Here is a 19,014-nt window from a genome sequence, read left to right on the forward strand (position 1 = left end):
CTTGATGGTGCGTAGTGATAGGACAAGGAGCAATGGCCTAAAACTTGAACATAGGAAGATCCATACTAACATGCGGAATAAAATATTTATAGTAAGGGTGATAGAGCACAGGAACAGGTTGCCCAGAATGGTTGTGGAGTTTCCTTCTGTGGAGACATTCAAGACCCATCTGGACACATAACCGTGCAAACTCTTGTAGGATAACTGCTTTAGCAGAGGGGTTGGACTCGATGATCTCTAGAGGTTCCTTCCAACCCCTACAAGTCTGTGTCTCTGTGAATACAAAGTTACAGTCTTGCATTCTTCTCCTACAACACTGCATCCAGTCTCTGGCGGCAGATTTCACTGGCATCTTAGCAGAGCACAGGCTACCTCCTATGAAAGTCTGTACTCTGAAATGGCCTTTGCATGTCTTTCTCCTAGCAGTTGTCACTGGACTCAACAATATTATCCAATTTATGTTTTTTTCAAGTCCTGAAAGGTCTCATTTTTTCATCATTTAATCCATACTTTGTATGTTAAGAAATAAGTCTCCCTCTAAAGGTTCAAGAACTAAAAAGAATAGACTCAGAGTTCAGCAACAAACTATGAAATTCAAATTAACACATCTGCCAAACCATTACATTATAAGAATGCAGGAAATTTAAAATGCTTTCTTCATGAAACAAGGTTGGTTCAATAACACTTTCTTTGCTCTGTAAACCTTTTCAAAAACAAACTATGGGTACAATTTCTTAAAATACATTTGAATGTGAAACTGCTGCCATTATTGCCAAGATATTTTGTTATGGAAGGTACCAGCTTGTAGTGGTTTACCAGCATTTGGCTAAAAGCATTTGTGGTGACCGTGAGAAAACAGAATTACACCCATTGAATGCTGAAGCATACTTAAAATACTAAGGTTATGCTTGAGAGGTGACCTGACTTTACTTGCACCTTGTTCTGCTTTTAAAGGAAGCCGTCAAATACATTGACAGTTTATTTTGTTGACTCCCTCCTACTTTTTTCCCCTTCCTCTCTGATAAACTGCTGCATGATGATGATGGTAATACAGATTTGGTGCATTGCAAATTCATCAAACTCAGTTAATGGCTGAAAAAGACATCTCACCTTCCTGCAACCACTACTCCGTAGACAATTACTGACAGACTCATGCATAAGCACTTTCTAAACAAATCTGATTATTCACATATTATTCATCAACATACTTTATCATTCTATATATGCATACAGGTATAAAATGTGTATTTGTATGTGCTTATTTTTAAACGTGTGTATCTATATAATTTATAGAACACCTGATTTATCAGTAAGGGGTAAAAACTGATCTACATAAAATGTGTTAAACAGAGTTGTTACAATTTTGATCTCAAGTCAAACCTATAGACTTTCACAAAGAAAAAATAAAAATACAAATATCTATTCATAGCACAGATGTGAAAAAAGTACAAAAATTGGCTGATTTTCTTTCCTACATTACCTGATCGTGGCTTCAAGCCAAAAGGGATTGTGCTGTTTGTAGTAGGAGACAGCGCTGGACTTTTATCCTTGTTCTGTATAATTTAAGAACACAAATTAAAATGAGGAAAATTCAGAATATTACAGCAAAACTGACTGAATAAAATACAAAAATTAACAATACTGCAGGCTAAAACTATTTCACCACAATCTGATCACATACCTGAAACCTAAACCCCAAACCTATTATCTCCCAGTTTTATTCAATATCACTCCTTTATTGGAAAAGAAGCTGAAATTTCTGACTGAAGTCTGCAGCATATTGGCCCTAGCTATAAATAAGTGTGATAGCTTCTCAGTTTTCTCCCACAAAACCATTTGGTTCCATTCAAGATACATTTTTCTGACACAGTACATTTAGAAGAACAAAACAAAGACAAATTTATCCTTAGATACAGTTCTTCTGATGAATCAGAATTACCATTCTGCTTAAATATTCTCCATGCAACAATGAATTCTGCCTAAAATGCAGAAAGGTGGAAAACAATCATGCACCTCAGAGTATGATCACTCTTGACAGTGAACTAAGCAAACAGATGCAGCATGAAGAACTGAGTATAAGCATAAAGAAGAAAAAGGTGAAGTACAACCATGATGGTTATACAATGATAACACAGGAAAAATCTTATAACCAAACTCCAGAAAACAAAACCTATTTAAAAAATGATTAATGAGAGTGGAAACTATAGGAGCACTATCACATTTTTGAGATGCTCACATACAGTGTAACATAGAGGAAGAAACTATGGTTTTGCACAGAAAATAGGAAGATCCCACAAAGAGCCTATTGATCATCCACATGCTGAAGACAAACAAAACACACAATCATCTTACCTCATTGTGAGAGGGTTGGCCACTTGTATTCCAAACAATTACATCATTCTGCATGATAGAACAGAAAGAAAAAGATCTTTTCAGCAAATGTATTGGTCATATATAGTCATAGGGTGTTCTAATAATGAAAGTCAGATACTCATTAATACACTTTTCATTTTTATAATATTTTTCAGTATTGTACTGTTTTTCACCAGAACAATTTTCATGACTGATATACACTTTCATGCTAAACTAACCAAAATACCATTTAAAAACCTTTCTGTGGAAATTATTTGCACAAATTTGTCTGTAATTTCTTAGCTGCAGTCTTAACTGATTCATAAGTGCACTTATAAAACCTGAATCTTCAAGTGCATTACCTAACCCTGCAGATTTTGCAATTAAACTGTTAGCAGGGAGTTAATAGGCAAGTAAAGATTTTAAATACAGGTTTGAAAAGGGAACCATTCTGCAAGCATTCATTTGGTAACTGCCATATACCTTTGTTTTATATATACCAAAAATATAATTTTTGCTGTAGCTAAACTGGGCACATGGAAATCATGTCAATAAAATATCAAACAATTATGTATCAATCATGACTCAGTAGAAATACAACTGACATAGGTAAAAACAAATTATAAATCCATTCAAAACCCTTCCATTAGGGAAACCTTTTTAACTGAGAAAAAGTAGAGATTAAAAAGATAACCCTCAAAACACATGGTCCCAGCACTCAAAGAATTTTCTGGAAGTTGCTGAGCTGGGAAGGAAGATTACACACACATGTTGCTAAATGACCTTTCCAGCACACTTCTTAAGCTTGAAAATTAAAATATAATCTTCAGCTACCAACTTCTTTCACAATCTTACTTCAACCATTGTATTAGCTAGAATTCATAAAAGGAAATTTTAGTAATCTCATCCCTGTCAGTTCTACCTGGCATGCTTAAGCATTCTTAGGCTGAGGGATTGTCCTTGTGACAGAGATGATAGTTATGTCTACAATGCAGGACAAAACTATCTCATGGCATGCAAGTCACCAGTCAGAAATCCACATTTACACTTAACATGAAAACTACAGGTGTTTTCTGAATGCAGCATGTCTGAATTTGTTCCTTCAAGACACATTTCCTTCGAATGGAACACAACTTGTGCTTCCACCTGCATATAGGACTAGATCAGGCCCTCTAAAAGTTTTTAGGAAATCTCCTCATTTAAAAGGTTCTAAATAATGGATCAGCAGCATTCTTGTCGCAACAGTTTCATTAAAATACAGAATGTGCACACTGTGCATTCTGACATCAAATTAACCTTTTGTGTAACACGTTAGCAATGTAGTTAAGAACTGATCCCAAATAATATGGTAACTCCCACATACAACAATACAATTAGACAATGGAGATACAAACAAACCTTTTTTCTTTACTGTTTGAAGAAGAAAGACAAGATAAAATTAAGTCATAATGGTATCATAGGAATATTTACTAGTAATTATATTTGAAAAGCACAAGATACACCAAGTCAATCCATGTCTGCATGACATATATTCTATTAAAGTATTATGAATACAGGCAGAAATTCATGCCATTTTGTTCTCAGAATTTCCTTGCAAGAATGCTCACAAGTAAGTCCTGCGGTAATAAAGTATGCACCAAATATTTAAGCTTGAGTTTTTCACAATTCTTCATTTCTAGATCACTGAAATATATTTTTGATACTTTAGAAATATCACCTCAACATACAAAGATTTATTTGTATTGCAGAGCGCATTAAATATATTGCTGCATGCAAAACCTTAGCAGCTTAATAACCACATAAGCTGGGGTATTTGGATTAAGGGGGGGAAGAGGAGTTGGGTCTTTTATTACACTGAAGATCTAACTCTGATAATACTTATTTTTGCCAGTAATGTTTATTAGAAGACAAAACATCAATTTCAGCCTTTTTCGTGACATAGATGGATTTTATTTAACATCCCATTTACATTCAAGGTTAAGGGGAAAAAATACAAAAAAAATATCACCACCAAAAATCTTAAGGGGCTTAATCTTCTATACCAATGAAGGCAGTGACACATTCCAAATGTTTCCATATTTTTTCTATCTAGACACCTACGTACCTGATTCAATGACCATTTATCACCCGGTTCACATGTTCTCATTTCACTCTTTGCTTTCTCCATAATTAATTCTCTCCTCCTCTGAAATTCTAGTTCCTCTTCAGCATTTTCTTTCTGCAAGATATGTTATTCTTTAGACTGAACCACTGGGAATACAGTAGTATCTTTTTTTATATAACGTTACATCAGAATTATTTCTGACAAGTACTGTGATGAAAAGCAAACTAAAAAATAGCAGATACTACACAATTGCAGTTCAAGTACTAACAGACTGGTAATTTTTGTAAATTTAAAGAAACTACTAGGGGGATATCAAAAGGCATTTAAAGAACAAACCTATTGTGAGGCATACTCAACATGGATTCACAAAGGGGAAGTCCTGTCTCAGTTATCTGATGCCCTTCCATAAGATCACCTGTTTGGTGAAGAAAGGGAAGGCAGCAGACGCAGTCTCCCCATATTTCACTAAGGCTTCTGAAACCACCCCTCACAGCACATCCTTCTGGACAAGCTGCCCAACTGTGAGATAAAAAGGTTTGTGCTATGTTGGGTAATGAAATGGCTCAGAGGGCTGTAAGTAAATGGGGAGCTACAACTGGTTGGCAGACAGCCACTAGTGGCTTTTTCCAGGGCTCAATCCTAGGGCTATTCCTGCTCAATGTTTTTACCAATGATCTCGACGCAGGAGTGGAATGCTTTAAGTTTTAGTTAGCCTCAAAAAAAATGCAGTTTGAGTAGATATGTTTGCAAGTCCCTTCTAACTGAACTATTGTATTCTATGAATAACAAAAATTCATCAGTCAAGATACAGTTCAATTAACAAGTAGTACATAACATACTACTAATTCCAAATCATGTTTTAAATATTCCTTCTGTAACTACAGTGACAGTGCATTAGGAAGAGTAATCCTTCACTTACAAAATATTCTGGGGTTACCCTTAATGAATACTCTTTTCCTACACTAGAATAGGGATATTAGAAGTGTAAAAGAATACACATAAGTGAGCTGTGAACAGCAGCAATTGATTCTCATAGCCAATACAATACACGAAAAAGATGGCTGTATGGAAAGATGACTGTCTTTCTATACACCAAGTGGAAAGAAGGAAAAAGTAATATGCAAAAGTAACTGATAAAGTTACTGATGAAGTTCATGTGTGTGTATATACGTTATGTCCATACACACACACACACATTCCATATAAATATATAATCTCTCTACATATGCACGCACATATATAAACAACAATTGCATTAAAATTTTAAAAATTTTTAAATTTTAAAATTAATTTTAAAAAAGAACTAGTTGTGTCATCCAGTCTACCACAGTTTTCCTTTACTTATTTGGTAGGTTAAAAATTGATGAAATTATCAGCTCATTTCCAGTCTCACTCGTCAAATACTTTGTAATATGTTCATTAACATACCTGACCAAGGGAGGACATCTCCATCTGCATTTGACTGCTATGTATAAAGAAACAAATGTGAAGATGTAATTTAGTTTGTAGAAACCCAAAGAATCTAACAAATGGTTTTATTTGTTTTAAATCAAAAGAGGTAGATAAACACACTTTACTGTAGATTCCTGAAATTCTAAAGCTGTTGCTGGTTCCATGGGATACAGATTCACATCACTGCTCTCTGAAATATCCATGCTTAATCTGTAAGGTTTGAAATAAAAACATTGCACTGGGGTATAGCATTGGTAACCATTATGTTCAGTATTTAGTTTCAAATGGATATATAAAATATTTTCAGTCACGGTATTAACCTGCTCTATTTCTTATAAAACTGTCACTGCTTTAGTCAAAACAACATTAACATCTGCAAAATATCACTCTGAGCAACAACTCAAATGGACCAGTTTACTCCTAACAGTCACATCACTGTATATAACACTGAAAAAACACTGAAAACATCTACGTTCAACCTCTAGCATCCTGTATCTTAACAGCATCCTAAACCCTGGTTAAATATCTACATTTAATTTACAGTGTATGAAAATAAAGCAGCCCAACAGCAAACTCTCAGTAGCCAGTAATTTGAAATAAAGCAATGAATACAGGAAAGAGAGTAAATACACTTGAAGGAAGCACTTGAAAATACTGGAAAAGACTGAGCCTGAAATCCTTCACCATTCCTGAACTGAACTGCTGCTAATGTGCACAGACAACGTGCAGAACGTTAAAATGTCCACTTACTGTGGTCCTATTTCACAAGTTAAATAGTCATGTTTCTTTCTGAAAACAGTACTAAGAGATATATTCTATATGGGGCTCTAGTTAGTGTGTGCTAGGTACACTTTGCTTCAGCATCACCTACTGCTTCAGCCTGTTGCTGCAAGCAATGATGAGGCATCTACAACACAGAGAATGCAAAATCAAGCCTCATTTGATATGTACTATGCACCCAGAAGTGTCATAATGGACAAGTCTGCTTGTTAGCATAAAACAGACATCTGAATGTTCAGCACTTGGCTAAGCAAAAATAAATACATGCATGACATATTTATAGTCATCTTTAAAAGCCATATTTCATGCATTGTCATGCTATTGAAAGTACATCCGAACATGTGTGGAAAAAAAACACAGGTTGTATTTTACTACCTTTTGAAATTTTGTAAGCAAAAAAAAAATGTAGGAAATGTCAAGGTACTATCTGACAAACAACAGCAAAGTAACGAATTTTATAATGCTAAGAAATTTTTTACTGTCACTTTCCTTCAAACCAGACTATTTTTCAATCTTACCTGCGACACTTCACCCACAAACTAATAAGTTACAGAAGAGATACAGAAGCAACAGAATTTTATCTCACAGAAACCATGGGATGTAAAAAGTGTTCTTAATATATATTTATTTATTTATTTATTTATGTTACATATTTAGTACTCGATTCAGTAATTCAATTGTTCTCTGTATGATTCAAAACCATGCCAGATTGTTCCCTCACTAGAATAACAGCAGTGAACTTCAGTCTTAAAAAGCAGAAAGATATGCTAAGTGAAAAAGCAGTATCAAAACAGACTTTTAAGCTACAGAACAGTGTAGTCATAAGAAGACATAGCTGAGTGAAGTGGCTGAGGAAGGAAGGAGAAACAAGGATATTTTAGACTGGGAACGATAAGGAGGTGTCTACTCTTCAGAGAATTAAAGCTCTGAAAACACTACATCATAAGAAATGATGAAAAACTAGTTTTAGTTTTAAAATGAGCTTAATTTTTTAAAGGGATTACACAACAAAAAGCAATAGCAAGCACAGGGACAGAATTACCTGCAACATTCAGTCCTTTCAAGCAGGACAAGCTTTTTGTTTTTCTTTTATATATTTAATCTTTTGTTTATTCACAGACTCAGAGTAATTCCACCCGACTTTAGCCACTTAAAAGATGCATATAAGTTAGACAACCTTGCCTTCTATAGCAAGGAGAAACAGAAATCACCTGCACTAGTAGCCTCTTCCTTTTTCTTTTTCTGACTCCAGAGGAAGACTACCAGAACTCTGTCACTACCTCAATTACCCTCTTTATGCATCCCAGCAAGACAGGATGAAACACAGACAGAAAACCTTCTCCAGTTCCAACATAATACCTCAAGTACTAACAAGCAAAGGAGTTTACAGTCTAAAAGAGTTATGACTGTTCTACAGGAAACTTCAGGGAACTTTCAATTATCAGTTAAAAACAAAGAACTCCAAAATCTATTCACAAAAGTTTGAAATACAAGACATAAGACACCTGCTATTTTAAGCATACCTGTTGGGATCTTGTAATAAATCTACTGCTTCTCTTAGTTGTTCTATCATTGCTATATCAATAGTTTGTTCTTCTGACATATTTATTCTACAGAAAACAAAAGCATTCAAAAAGAAAAAAAAGAGGTAAAACAACAATTATCAGGGGTTGTCTCAATTTCAATGTGTGAAATTTACCATCTAACTAAGCATGCAAATAACATAGAGGGAGGGTAAAAACAGCCTCTGTGCAAACTAGTAAGTGCTATATTTCTGTAGAGTCTTCAGAGAAACGTCACCAGCACTTTGCCTTCAACAAAACCTCCCAAAATAATAAACACATACATACACAAATGTGATGAACTAAAATTTCTGCATCTCAATTAAACAAACCAACTTCAAAAGCTGACTCCTACTAAGCACATTCACCACACATATCATTGCTAAAAATGATGATTCTTCAAAATGGACCACAGCATGCTTTCTTTTGCTTTTCAGGATTTGTAATTTATTTTTTTTATTTACTAAAAAAAACATCATCTGACAGTTGTGCCAACAAGGCTCTTTTGGAACACGCTTATTCTTCCCTCCTTTCCATTTTCTTTTTAATCACATAGGACTCCACTGTTCTGAAGTGAGAACTTCACAGCACACTGTCAAGCCAGATCTATTTTTCTTATGAACTCTTGCCATTGACTGATGTTCACTTACACTGCTCTTGAACTAATATCTACGAACTACTGATTGTTTCAGGGTGAAAATTACAACACAATAAGAAAGAAGATTTTGAAAAAAAAAAAATCTTGTGCATTAGATTTTGGTGCTTCTGCAACATCCTTTTCTTTTTCCCTAAATTTATTTTTTTAAAACAATACCATTAGCAGACTGCATATCAAAACACCTCATTTAAAAACTTGGGTTCTGCACTGGTTAAAAAATGCCAAATTAAAATATGCCACATATACATAGTTGCAAGCTAAGACCCACTGTATTAATCAATAACATGTAACACTGCACATTCACACACAGAAGGCTGCACTGCTGGATGCTTCTAAGTCTACAAAGAAAAGAAGAAAAGACCAGTTTTGGTCATCTAGTTAAATGTTACAGTTAATTACTTGCAGACAAAAAATACTTACATTTCTTCTGTTTGCCATTGTGCGTCCTCTTCTATTCTCAGTAATTCATCACACTCTGCTGCTCTGCTCTGTACGCAAAGTGATATTAAGAATTGAACTTTGCAATTAAGCAAGCAGGTAAGTTTTCCTTTCAGACTCGGCACTGACCTATTTTATTTAACAGTTCAGGGTGGTTAGTTGAAGCAATCCAACACTTCTGCTTCACGCCTCACTCTATCTCCTTTTAAGATACTCATTACATGATCTTATTGTAATTGTTGAAATTTTATTGAGGTCAACAGCCCTTACCCTCCTTTAACTGTAAAAAGAAAGTCAAGTAGCATGAGAATTCTTCATTCTTTGTCCCAGATTTCATTTGTGCCTTACCCATGTACGCAAACAATGGTTCAATTGAGCATGACTATAGCTCTCATCTTATTTGCCCTCCTCCCACAAGCAGATACATTTACAGAGCAAGGAAATTATACAAACTAACACATATTTAATTCATAACTCTTAATAGGATTCTTACTTGATAATTTTAACTGTTTAGAAAATAAACAAAATCAACGTGCTATAATTCAAATCATTTGGCCAGTTCTTTCAGATTTGATGTAGGAATAAATCACAGCCTCCATTGTCCTATCTATAAGTATGAAATGCTATGTATTGGAAAATTTAAATTCCTTATTTATGCTTTCATTTACAATTTTAGCAAGAACTGAAAAATTCTCTTTCTTCTTGGATGAATTACTGAAGTAATTCAGCTGTCACTAAAGGCAGAAGTAGAAAACAAGCCTATCCTTTTTTGTGTCATGGGTTTGGCACATCTGCTGCATCACCCTGTACCAATAAACAATATCTAATTCTGCCAGATGTGTCACTGAGGGGTATACCAGCTCCCCAAACAGTTAACATTCCCCAAGGATGATACACTTTCCAGTAACAATTTCTAGTATAACAAATAAAGCCATTCTTCGCATCCTATTCTAAGTTACTAATACAGAAATGAAGTATATGATTTTTCCCATAAGGAAGGACACACCAAAAAACCCCCCAAAAAACTAGCAATTGTTCTAGAAAGCAAAACTCTGCCTCTGGACATCTTTACATAAATAGATACTGCCTTACAGACTAGGAAAACTACAATTTAATAACCCTAAAGTCCTCCTCTACACTGTTTCTGGTATTGATTTAATGTATGGTTTTTTTTAACCAGAAATTCAGCTTCAGAAACCTCAAAATGCATGCTAGTACATGAGTAAATATAAACCAAAGAATCCAACTAGACTTAAATCAGCAAAAGGAAAATACTCAGGGCTGAAAATGCTCAGGAAAAAAAACAAAACATACTGCTCTCAACTGCCATAATGTTAAGAAGATAACAAAACACTGAAAAATCAAAGTGCTCGCTCTGGCAACATTGTCATACTGCCATTCAATACAGTAACCTCTTCTACTGAACCTCTGTCTGCAACACATTATTTCTTATCATAGAATCACAGAATTGTAGGGTTTTGAAGGGAACCCTAGAGATCATGGGAGTCCAACCCCCTGCCAAAGCAGCTCCGTAGCCCAGGTTGCACAGGTAGGCGTCCAGGCGGGTCTGGAACGTCTCCAGAGAAGGAGACTCCACCACCTCTCTGTGCAGCTGTGCCACTGCTCCATCACTGCACTGGGAAGAAGTTCCCACACACATTTGTGCACAACTTCCTATGCTTCAGTTTGTGGCCATTTCCCCTCATCCTATCACCACACACTGCTGAGAAGAATCTAGCCTCATCCCTTTGCCTCCTGCTCCTTAGATATTTATAGGTGTGGATCAGATCCCCTATGAATCTGTTATTTTATTACATAACAGAGGCCATTCCCAAGGGAATAGTATTTGCTAAGGAAAATCATAATGAATGGACAACAAGCAAATAACAAGCATATACAGAATAAAACCTGTCAGCTTCAGATGTCTGCACTTCTACTTTTGTCAAGAGAAGATGAAAGCATTCTATCCCCTTCTATCTAGTTCATCCACCTCAAATGCTTACATCTATTTAATATCTGTACGCAGGAAACTTACAATGTGTTAGGCTTTTTACATGTTTTTACTAAAGAAGTCACTAAAGAACAAGCCAATAAAAGGTAACTCAATGTCCTAAACACTCAGCCTAAATAATTCTGCCTTATGGTAAGTGAAGTTATAAGCAATAATCATTGGTCACCTTCAATGCTGCTGAGTTCAGATCAGTACTCACATGTAATAGAATGAATAAGCACTGAGTAAATAAAGTTTCCTGATAACTAACAGTATATATGTCTTCAGTACTAGAACAGGGAGAAGGGTGCTTGTTTCTTTTCATGTAAATGCTAGGCCTCTGTGGCTGTCACCTCAGAGACTGGAAACAGTGAAAGAGGATCTGTAAAATTTTGTTGCTAGAAAAAATAAAAGTTGAGATTTTTTTTGCAGAACCAGCAGTCTGTTGTTTCTCTTTCTTTCCATTTCCATGAAGCTGAAAGGTAGTAATTTTTCTCTTTACAAATGTTACCTCTCGGCACATGATTTTCAACAAGGGACAGAACATAAAGATGGTACAAAGCCTCTTCACACTCCTCAGAAATATCCACAAAAGGAGAATATTGATCCAAAAATACACATATTAAAAAATCCTTTCTGGTCAATAAATCTAGTAGAGATCTCACTTCCACTGGAATGCTACAAAACACTACCTTCTCAAATATCTTTTGCATTACAAATTGTCTAGCAAAAATATCCAGCAAATGTATGTCAAGATAAAGAAGTTTCAAGCAAGTACTTTTTAGAATCTTTCAAAAACTCCTCAGTTTACCTAATTATGCTTTTAAAAATAAATTACGAGGCAGCTCTTGCTACATAATTAAGTACATAATAACTTATGCACTTCATGAGTTACCACACAGAGGTAATCACTACTGATTCACTGTTCATTTCTATGGATCTTATTTTAGCTTTGTACTACATTAATAATAATTTTAAATCTATTTTTGCATTCTGCTTCTTTTACAACAATGAATATTAACTGTGGTATCTTATAAATCAAGATGTCTGCAGTTTGTCGCTCCTGCTTGCTCTATACTTATGAAAGCAGTGAAAAATATTTTCTGCCACTAAGAACCAAACACATACTTGCCTTAATGTAACTCATAAATTCAGTAGTGAGAGCATCTGATTCATCAAACTGGATTCCTGCTTCTCTGGATTTATCATTGACAATCAAGTGAGAAGATCCCTGATGGAATTCCACTAAAACAATAAAAAAAAAGACAAAATTATTTATGGTTCAGCTGAAAATTTTTGCTTACGAGAACAATTTATGAGCTCAAAAACAAATGAATTCAAGTTTAAGTTCAAACCATACTGAAAAACCTCAAAAAAGTTCAGACTCTTGCATTCAAGGGAGCGATGTCAGTTCATTGTAAAGTTGTAATAAATCAATATCCTTGGCTTATACAGTTGCAGACCAAAAACAGCACAACAACTGCGTCAGTTTTTAAGTACATGAAATATGTCTTGCCAGTACTGGTACAAGAACTCAGTTGGAAAGCTACAGTATTATTTTAGGACAGTCATGTCTCAGCCACGGACTAGCAGTCTTTCATGCAATTTAGGAGTTATGATGCTGTAATGAACACTCAAAACTCTCAGCAGAACTCGGTCAGAATGATTCAGTCTTGCAAACAACACAAATCCACTGCTTACCTATACTGCTTCTAGGACTATATAAGTCTTTAATTATCCTGTTTGAAACAGTTTGAACTCACAACTTACCCTCTCTGATGGGGTGATAAATACTGTAGAATGTGAGTCTTACTATGTCAGTTATGTATTACTACATTCTGATGAGAATCTCAACTGAAATTCATTTAATCTAGCATGAAACGTTCATGAAATGCTGGTCTTCTATTCATGTGGTTTCCATTTCACCGACACTATCCTCCAATTTATCATTAATATGTGCAGACCATAAGGAACCATCATTTATCAGCATAGAGATATCATTAATGAAGGTGTAACTTCAACAAAATATAGATATAACTACACACGTTGACACTCAATTTTTATACACTGCTAATTCAGAATCTGAGCTGGTATCTGATGAAGTTATCAGACACTGAGATTACTAACTTGAAAGCATGGTTTAAAATCATAGAATCATAGAATGTTTTGGGTTGCGAGGGACGTTCAAGGTCACCTAGTTCCAAACCCCCTGCTATAGGCAGGGACATCTCCCTCTAGATCAGGTTGATGCTCACTTTTTTCTTCCCCTAGTCAGAAAGAGAATTTATTAACTCTTGAGACAAGGCGCAAGAAATTCACTGGAACTGTTACAAAAAATGACTATACTCAATTTGGTACAGTTTAAAACTTCTACAAGTAACATTTTTCTGTTTTAAACAACTGTACATGCGTGCATGAAAGACTCTTGGATAAAAAGGCATTTATTACAAAAAAAAAACTACTGTGAAAATTCTTACCAATTATGTTATGAGAAAGAAAAATCATTTTGAGGTATTTATCCAGAGCAAAATCAAACACTGAACATTCCAGTAAAAAACAGAGGTAACCATGATGGTTCTAAGTTAAAGTTCGTGTTCTTAAACCAGAACACTCATCAATACTTGTTGCACTGTGATATTTACACATTTACAGACTCCATTTACACTCTTATACCGTTATCAACAGAAATTTCCTGTTTTTAACTTCCACAGTTTTGACATTCTAACCTTTTCTTGAGTTAGCATGACCTGAATCCTCCTTTACAGCCTGATCTTCTTCCACAATGTCTGACATTGGAACATTAAAGCTGATAGTATCCTCATCAGACGGCTAAGAAGAAATCAGAGAAACAATAGTTCCACATTAAATCCAAGAATGACAAAAAAACATGCTTTCACTAAAAAGCTAACATCTTCAAGAAGCATAAAAATGGCAAAATAGTTTGTAAACCTCTTTGAAAGGACTACATGTTCGTACAGTTACGTAAAGACTTGCTCCAATAACTGGAAACCATTGTGTATGTATGTGTTTCTCTATTTAACAGAGTATAACTGGATTCATTTTCTATTTGCTTTGGCAGTAATTGCAAATTCAGTATTTAAGCTTGATTCTTTTCAAACAAGTGTCAAAAGCAATAGACTTTTCCTCAAAGGAAGAGAAAAACACATGAAAATTAGTGCCATTTTTTTTTAATGAGAAGAAGTCTATTCTTTTACACTCATTAGGTCAGACCACAAACTCTTTTAGTTATACATTTCAGAAAGATCATCACTGAAGTACAAGCTATTTACTTATTTATAATTATCTATGAAGTCTAATTCTAACTGCTTGTTTGAATACCTAAGAAAAGACTTTCCAGGAACTAGTGCTCTGTTCAGCTGAGTAGAGCTGCAGAAAGAAATTCTAGGAAACATGTAACTGTAGCTGTAACTGGTTTGAAGAACACTACACTCAGAAAATCATCCTTTTTCTTTGCCCAGTCATACAAAATAACTCATGAAAAATTCTGAAGGCTTATTTCCAGCACTGCCTAACTGCAAGAGCATGGAAACACACAGCATGGATGTACATGAAGATCTGCAAAGATTCTGAAGCTTCTGCTCTCTGGGAAACTGCCATAACCACAGCACCACAGAACATAGCAAGGATGAGCACAGTGAACTCCAGTTAATCTCCCACATGAAAAATTCAGAAGTTAGAGAGGAAACTATTAAGAAGAAGCCAGATATATAACATTTGTGTAATACTTATTTTGTTGGAAAGAGTAGACAGCATTCTAGTTTAGTCTCTGTTTTCTAGATTATCACTTAAACTGGATGAAAATTGTACTGAATTTTCCCTACTGATGTTAGTAATCTGTGGTCAAGTATCTCACTGCTATCTCCCAAAAACATGGATACAAAACTGGAAAAAAAATCCCAATCTTCTTTTATCTTTACTTTAAACATTTAACAGTGAGAATTCATGCCACAGATGTGGCTGCAGTTTTCATAGATAAAAACGTAGCTACACATGCAAGGAGTAGGAGTGTGGAGGAAGTGGAGGTGGACATAAAATTCACGCAACTTACCTCTGTTGCTGACAAACGCTTATCACCATTGTCACTACCAACACCTGAATCCGAGTCCTTTTTACTTGGGTAGAGATCATCAATGCTAGATGTGAACAGAAAACAACTGAAAGCTATCACAGCACGTACAGTTGGAATTCTGTGCCATTTTCACTTAGAGAAAAATTCCAACAGTTATCAATGTCAGTGAAGAAACCATAGAATCACAGATGCCTTAGAGTTGGAAGGGACATCTAAAGGACATCTAGTTCAACTCCCCTGCAATGAACAGGGATACCATCGCTAGATCAGGTTGCCCAGGTCACCCATCCAGCCTCACCCTGAAAGTCTCCAGGAATAAGGCATCAATCACACCACTAGGCAACTTACTCCAATGCCTCTCCACCCTTACTGTAAAAGACTTTTCCCCTATACTCAACCTAAATCTACCCCCTTTAAGCTTGAAGCCATTTCCTCTTTCTCTAACACCATAGGCCCTGCTAAAGAATCTGTTTCCCTCTTTCCTGTAGCTCCCCCTTTAGATATTGAAAGATTACTCTCAGGTCACCTCAGTGTTTGCTCTTCTCCAGGCTGAACACACCCAGCTCTCTCAGCCTGCCATTGTAGCAGAGCTGTTCCATTCCACAGACCATTTTTGTGTTCCTTCTCTGGACGCGCTCCAACAGCTCCATGTTTCTCCCAAGCACTCTACATCTGGATGCAGTAATCCAGGCGAGGTCTCACCAACACAGAGTGGAGGGTCAGGATCACCTCCCTCACCCTGCTGTCCTTGATGCAGCCCAGGACATGGCTGGCCCTCCAGACTGCAAGGGCACATTGCTGGCTCAGGGCCAGCTTCCCATCCACCAGTATCCCCAGGTTGTTTTTGGCAGGGCTGTGCTCAATCCTTTCTCTCTCTTGTTTGTATTGGTAGCAAGGGTTGCCTTGATCCAGGCACAAGATCTTGCAATTGCATTTGTTGAACCTCATGAGGTTCACCTGGACAGACTGCTCAAGCCTACCTAGGTTCCTCCGGGTGGCACCTTGTCCATCTAGTGTGTTGAACACACCTCACAGCTTGGTGTCATCAGCCAACTTGCTGAGGATGCACTTGACCCCATTATCAATGTCACTGATTAAGATATTAAACAGTCCTGGTCCAGCACTGACTCCTGTGGGTCACTGTACATCACTTATCTCTATCCAGTCATTAAGCCAGTGACCACCACTCTCTGGACTCCATCCTGCAGCCAATTCTTCGTCGATCAAATAGCCTAAATATTTCCAATTTAGAGAGAAGGATGTTGTGGTGTGCCATGTCAAAGGCCTTACTCAAGTCCAGATAGACTGTACCAGTGGCTCTACCCTCGTCCAGTGATACAGTGACAGCATCGTAAAAGGCCACTAGGTTGGTCAAGCCCCAGGTGAAGCCACTTTGGTTCTCCTGCATCACCTCCTTGCCTTCCATGTGCCTTAGCACAGCTTCCTGGGGTCATCCTTTTCACCCTTCTTTAATGGATGTGATGTTGCCTTTTTTCCAGTCACCATCTGATTGCCACAAATTTTCAAATATCAATGAGAGCATCTTGGAGGCTACATCAGCTAATTCCCTCAGTACTCCAGAACGTATTTCATCAGGATCCAAAAACTAGCTCAGTATAGATACAAACACATCTGCAGCCTGCTAGGAGTAAAGTAAGAGGATGGAATGGTTCATTAGCTTAAGATTCATGAAAACAACAGAATAATCTGTCCTAAAGGTTGCTTTTGTCTGTGCACTGGACAAAAATATTTAGCTATTGGTCAAGCAGCACAGGATTCTGACTGAAGTAATTTAGCCATGTCACAGAAAACTGAACTAGCTGAAGTCTGGAGTCAACTAATTTAAAAGTAACCACTGATGCATTAAAAATGAACTGTTGACTCCCTGGAGCTTGGAGTAATTATTAACACAGAAACCTCCTTTTGAGGTTTTAAAATAGATTTCAAAATTTAATTTTCAGAAAATGACTACAATAATTGCAACTGCTATCTCTTTAGGTTTTTTTTTATTGCCTAAGATGACCCCTGTTCATATTAAAGTACATCCATAGATGCAACACACTCATCAGTTAACTATTCTTCCTTTACATTCTTCTTATTCAGATTAAAACAGGATTTTTGAAAAGTACTTTAACAAACTTCACCTCAACAAGGTATCTGATTCAGCTTAATCTCAAATTATCTGTTATCAGTAAATTTGAAGATTGGAGACATTCAATAGCCACCTGGATGTGAACCTCAGCAATCTGTTCTTCCTTTGGGCAGGGTGGGGGGCAGATATAGAGGGAAATGGTGAAGTGTTAGACAGTCTGAATCTAAGGTATTCTGTGATTTTCGTTCAGTACTGTGGAAATCTTAACCAGGTTGCATTTTTCCTTTTGAAGCATGAAATCTCTAAACTAAAGCATTGTGTTTTCCAGATAAACAACATGCAGACTTACTCAAATACAATAATAAACTGAATAAAATATATCGTAAGACAGACAAAGGCTGAATGGTAAGAATACATATTCAAGCATCTATTTTAGCTTTAGTACTTACTCTGTGATAAAACACAGGACTGCTAGTTAGCAGCTGGTATCCTCTCTGTACTAGCCCTTTACCAGACGGCTGACAGGGAGACTCCAAAACAGGAGTTTGTTTTATTTTCACCTCAGTGATAGCAGCAACATGTCTGTTTTTATTCTCGTCAGCATTTGGTCTTTACTGGGCATCCTCATAATTTTTCCATGATTGTTTATATTAAACTTCTCATGTTGGCAAAGAAAGAGCTGGCTACAAATCAGTTTCCAATTAGCTATGAAGATTCCCATAAAAGGATTTACCTCTACATCTTTCATTTGTTAAATAAATGAATAATAAAATTTAATTTCAATTCAAAAGAATATTGACACCCACTCAATTCTCTTTGCTGGCTGAATTAGATTAGGTGTTAGAAGGTATTTATATACCCAAAGGTGAGTGAGGCACTGGCACAGGCTGCCCATGAAAGCTGTGGATGCCCTATCCCTGGAATTGTTCAAGGCCAGGTTGGATGGGGCCCTGGGCAGCCTCACCTAGTGGGTAGTAATCATACCCACCCGGTGGCAGGGGGGTGGAAATTGCATGGTCTTTAAGGTCCCTTTTAACCCAAGACATTCTGTGATTCTATGAAGAAAAAAAGCTTAAGAGAATTATGCAACTCTAATAACACATAAATCGCAAAATGAAACAATTGAATTTCTTTCTAGTATGTTAATAGATTTACAATGAAGTTCCAATACCAAGAGATACTACCCTCTTAATTACTTTCAATATATTCCAGTAGTATACTAGTAGGAGGTTCAATTTAAACAAAGACTCACTTCCAAGCTCTTTCCTAACGTGCTGCTGACTTTAATCAGAATCTTTTGTTAAAAATACTTCATTTTATTCTAAATCCTTATAGGGATTTCACAAGAATAAAAAAAGCAAAATAAAGTTCTGCTTGAAAAAGAGCTATCTAACTGGCACCTACACAACAAAAACTGTAGAACCTAAGGATAAAACCATTTTTCACTTTGTTCCAAGATAATATTACATGCAAAAAAATGTTTGACATTTATTCAT

At 36.2% G+C, this 19,014-nt stretch overlaps 1 protein-coding gene across 9 annotated transcripts in view; it reads right to left on the minus strand.

Moving 5' to 3' along the window:
• Positions 1-19,014, minus strand: part of LRCH1 (leucine rich repeats and calponin homology domain containing 1) — a 115,236-nt gene that overhangs the window by 32,292 nt on the left and 63,930 nt on the right. For 2 of the 9 annotated variants that reach the window (XR_010622603.1, XM_065743929.1), the window contains exons 7-16: positions 15,406-15,490; positions 14,063-14,165; positions 12,469-12,581; positions 9,329-9,396; positions 8,212-8,298; positions 6,029-6,118; positions 5,885-5,921; positions 4,457-4,570; positions 2,353-2,400; positions 1,481-1,553 (exon numbers count right to left, since the gene is read on the minus strand). Coding sequence is in view for 2 of the 9 variants with exons in the window: in XM_065743929.1 (XP_065600001.1) it covers positions 1,481-1,553; positions 2,353-2,400; positions 4,457-4,570; positions 5,885-5,921; positions 6,029-6,118; positions 8,212-8,298; positions 9,329-9,396; positions 12,469-12,581; positions 14,063-14,165; positions 15,406-15,490 (818 nt within the window). In the remaining 7 variants the exon portion in view is untranslated. The remainder of the gene's footprint in view (positions 1-1,480; positions 1,554-2,352; positions 2,401-4,456; positions 4,571-5,884; positions 5,922-6,028; positions 6,119-8,211; positions 8,299-9,328; positions 9,397-12,468; positions 12,582-14,062; positions 14,166-15,405; positions 15,491-19,014) is intronic. The other 7 variants (XR_010622606.1, XM_065743930.1, XR_010622604.1 and 4 more) reach the window with 6 other exon arrangements.

The sequence above is a fragment of the Cyrtonyx montezumae genome, unplaced genomic scaffold (genome assembly GCF_038088225.1).
Source record: "Cyrtonyx montezumae isolate F1298 unplaced genomic scaffold, pur_monq_1.0 scaffold_3, whole genome shotgun sequence".
NCBI classification, from domain to species: domain Eukaryota; kingdom Metazoa; phylum Chordata; class Aves; order Galliformes; family Odontophoridae; genus Cyrtonyx; species Cyrtonyx montezumae.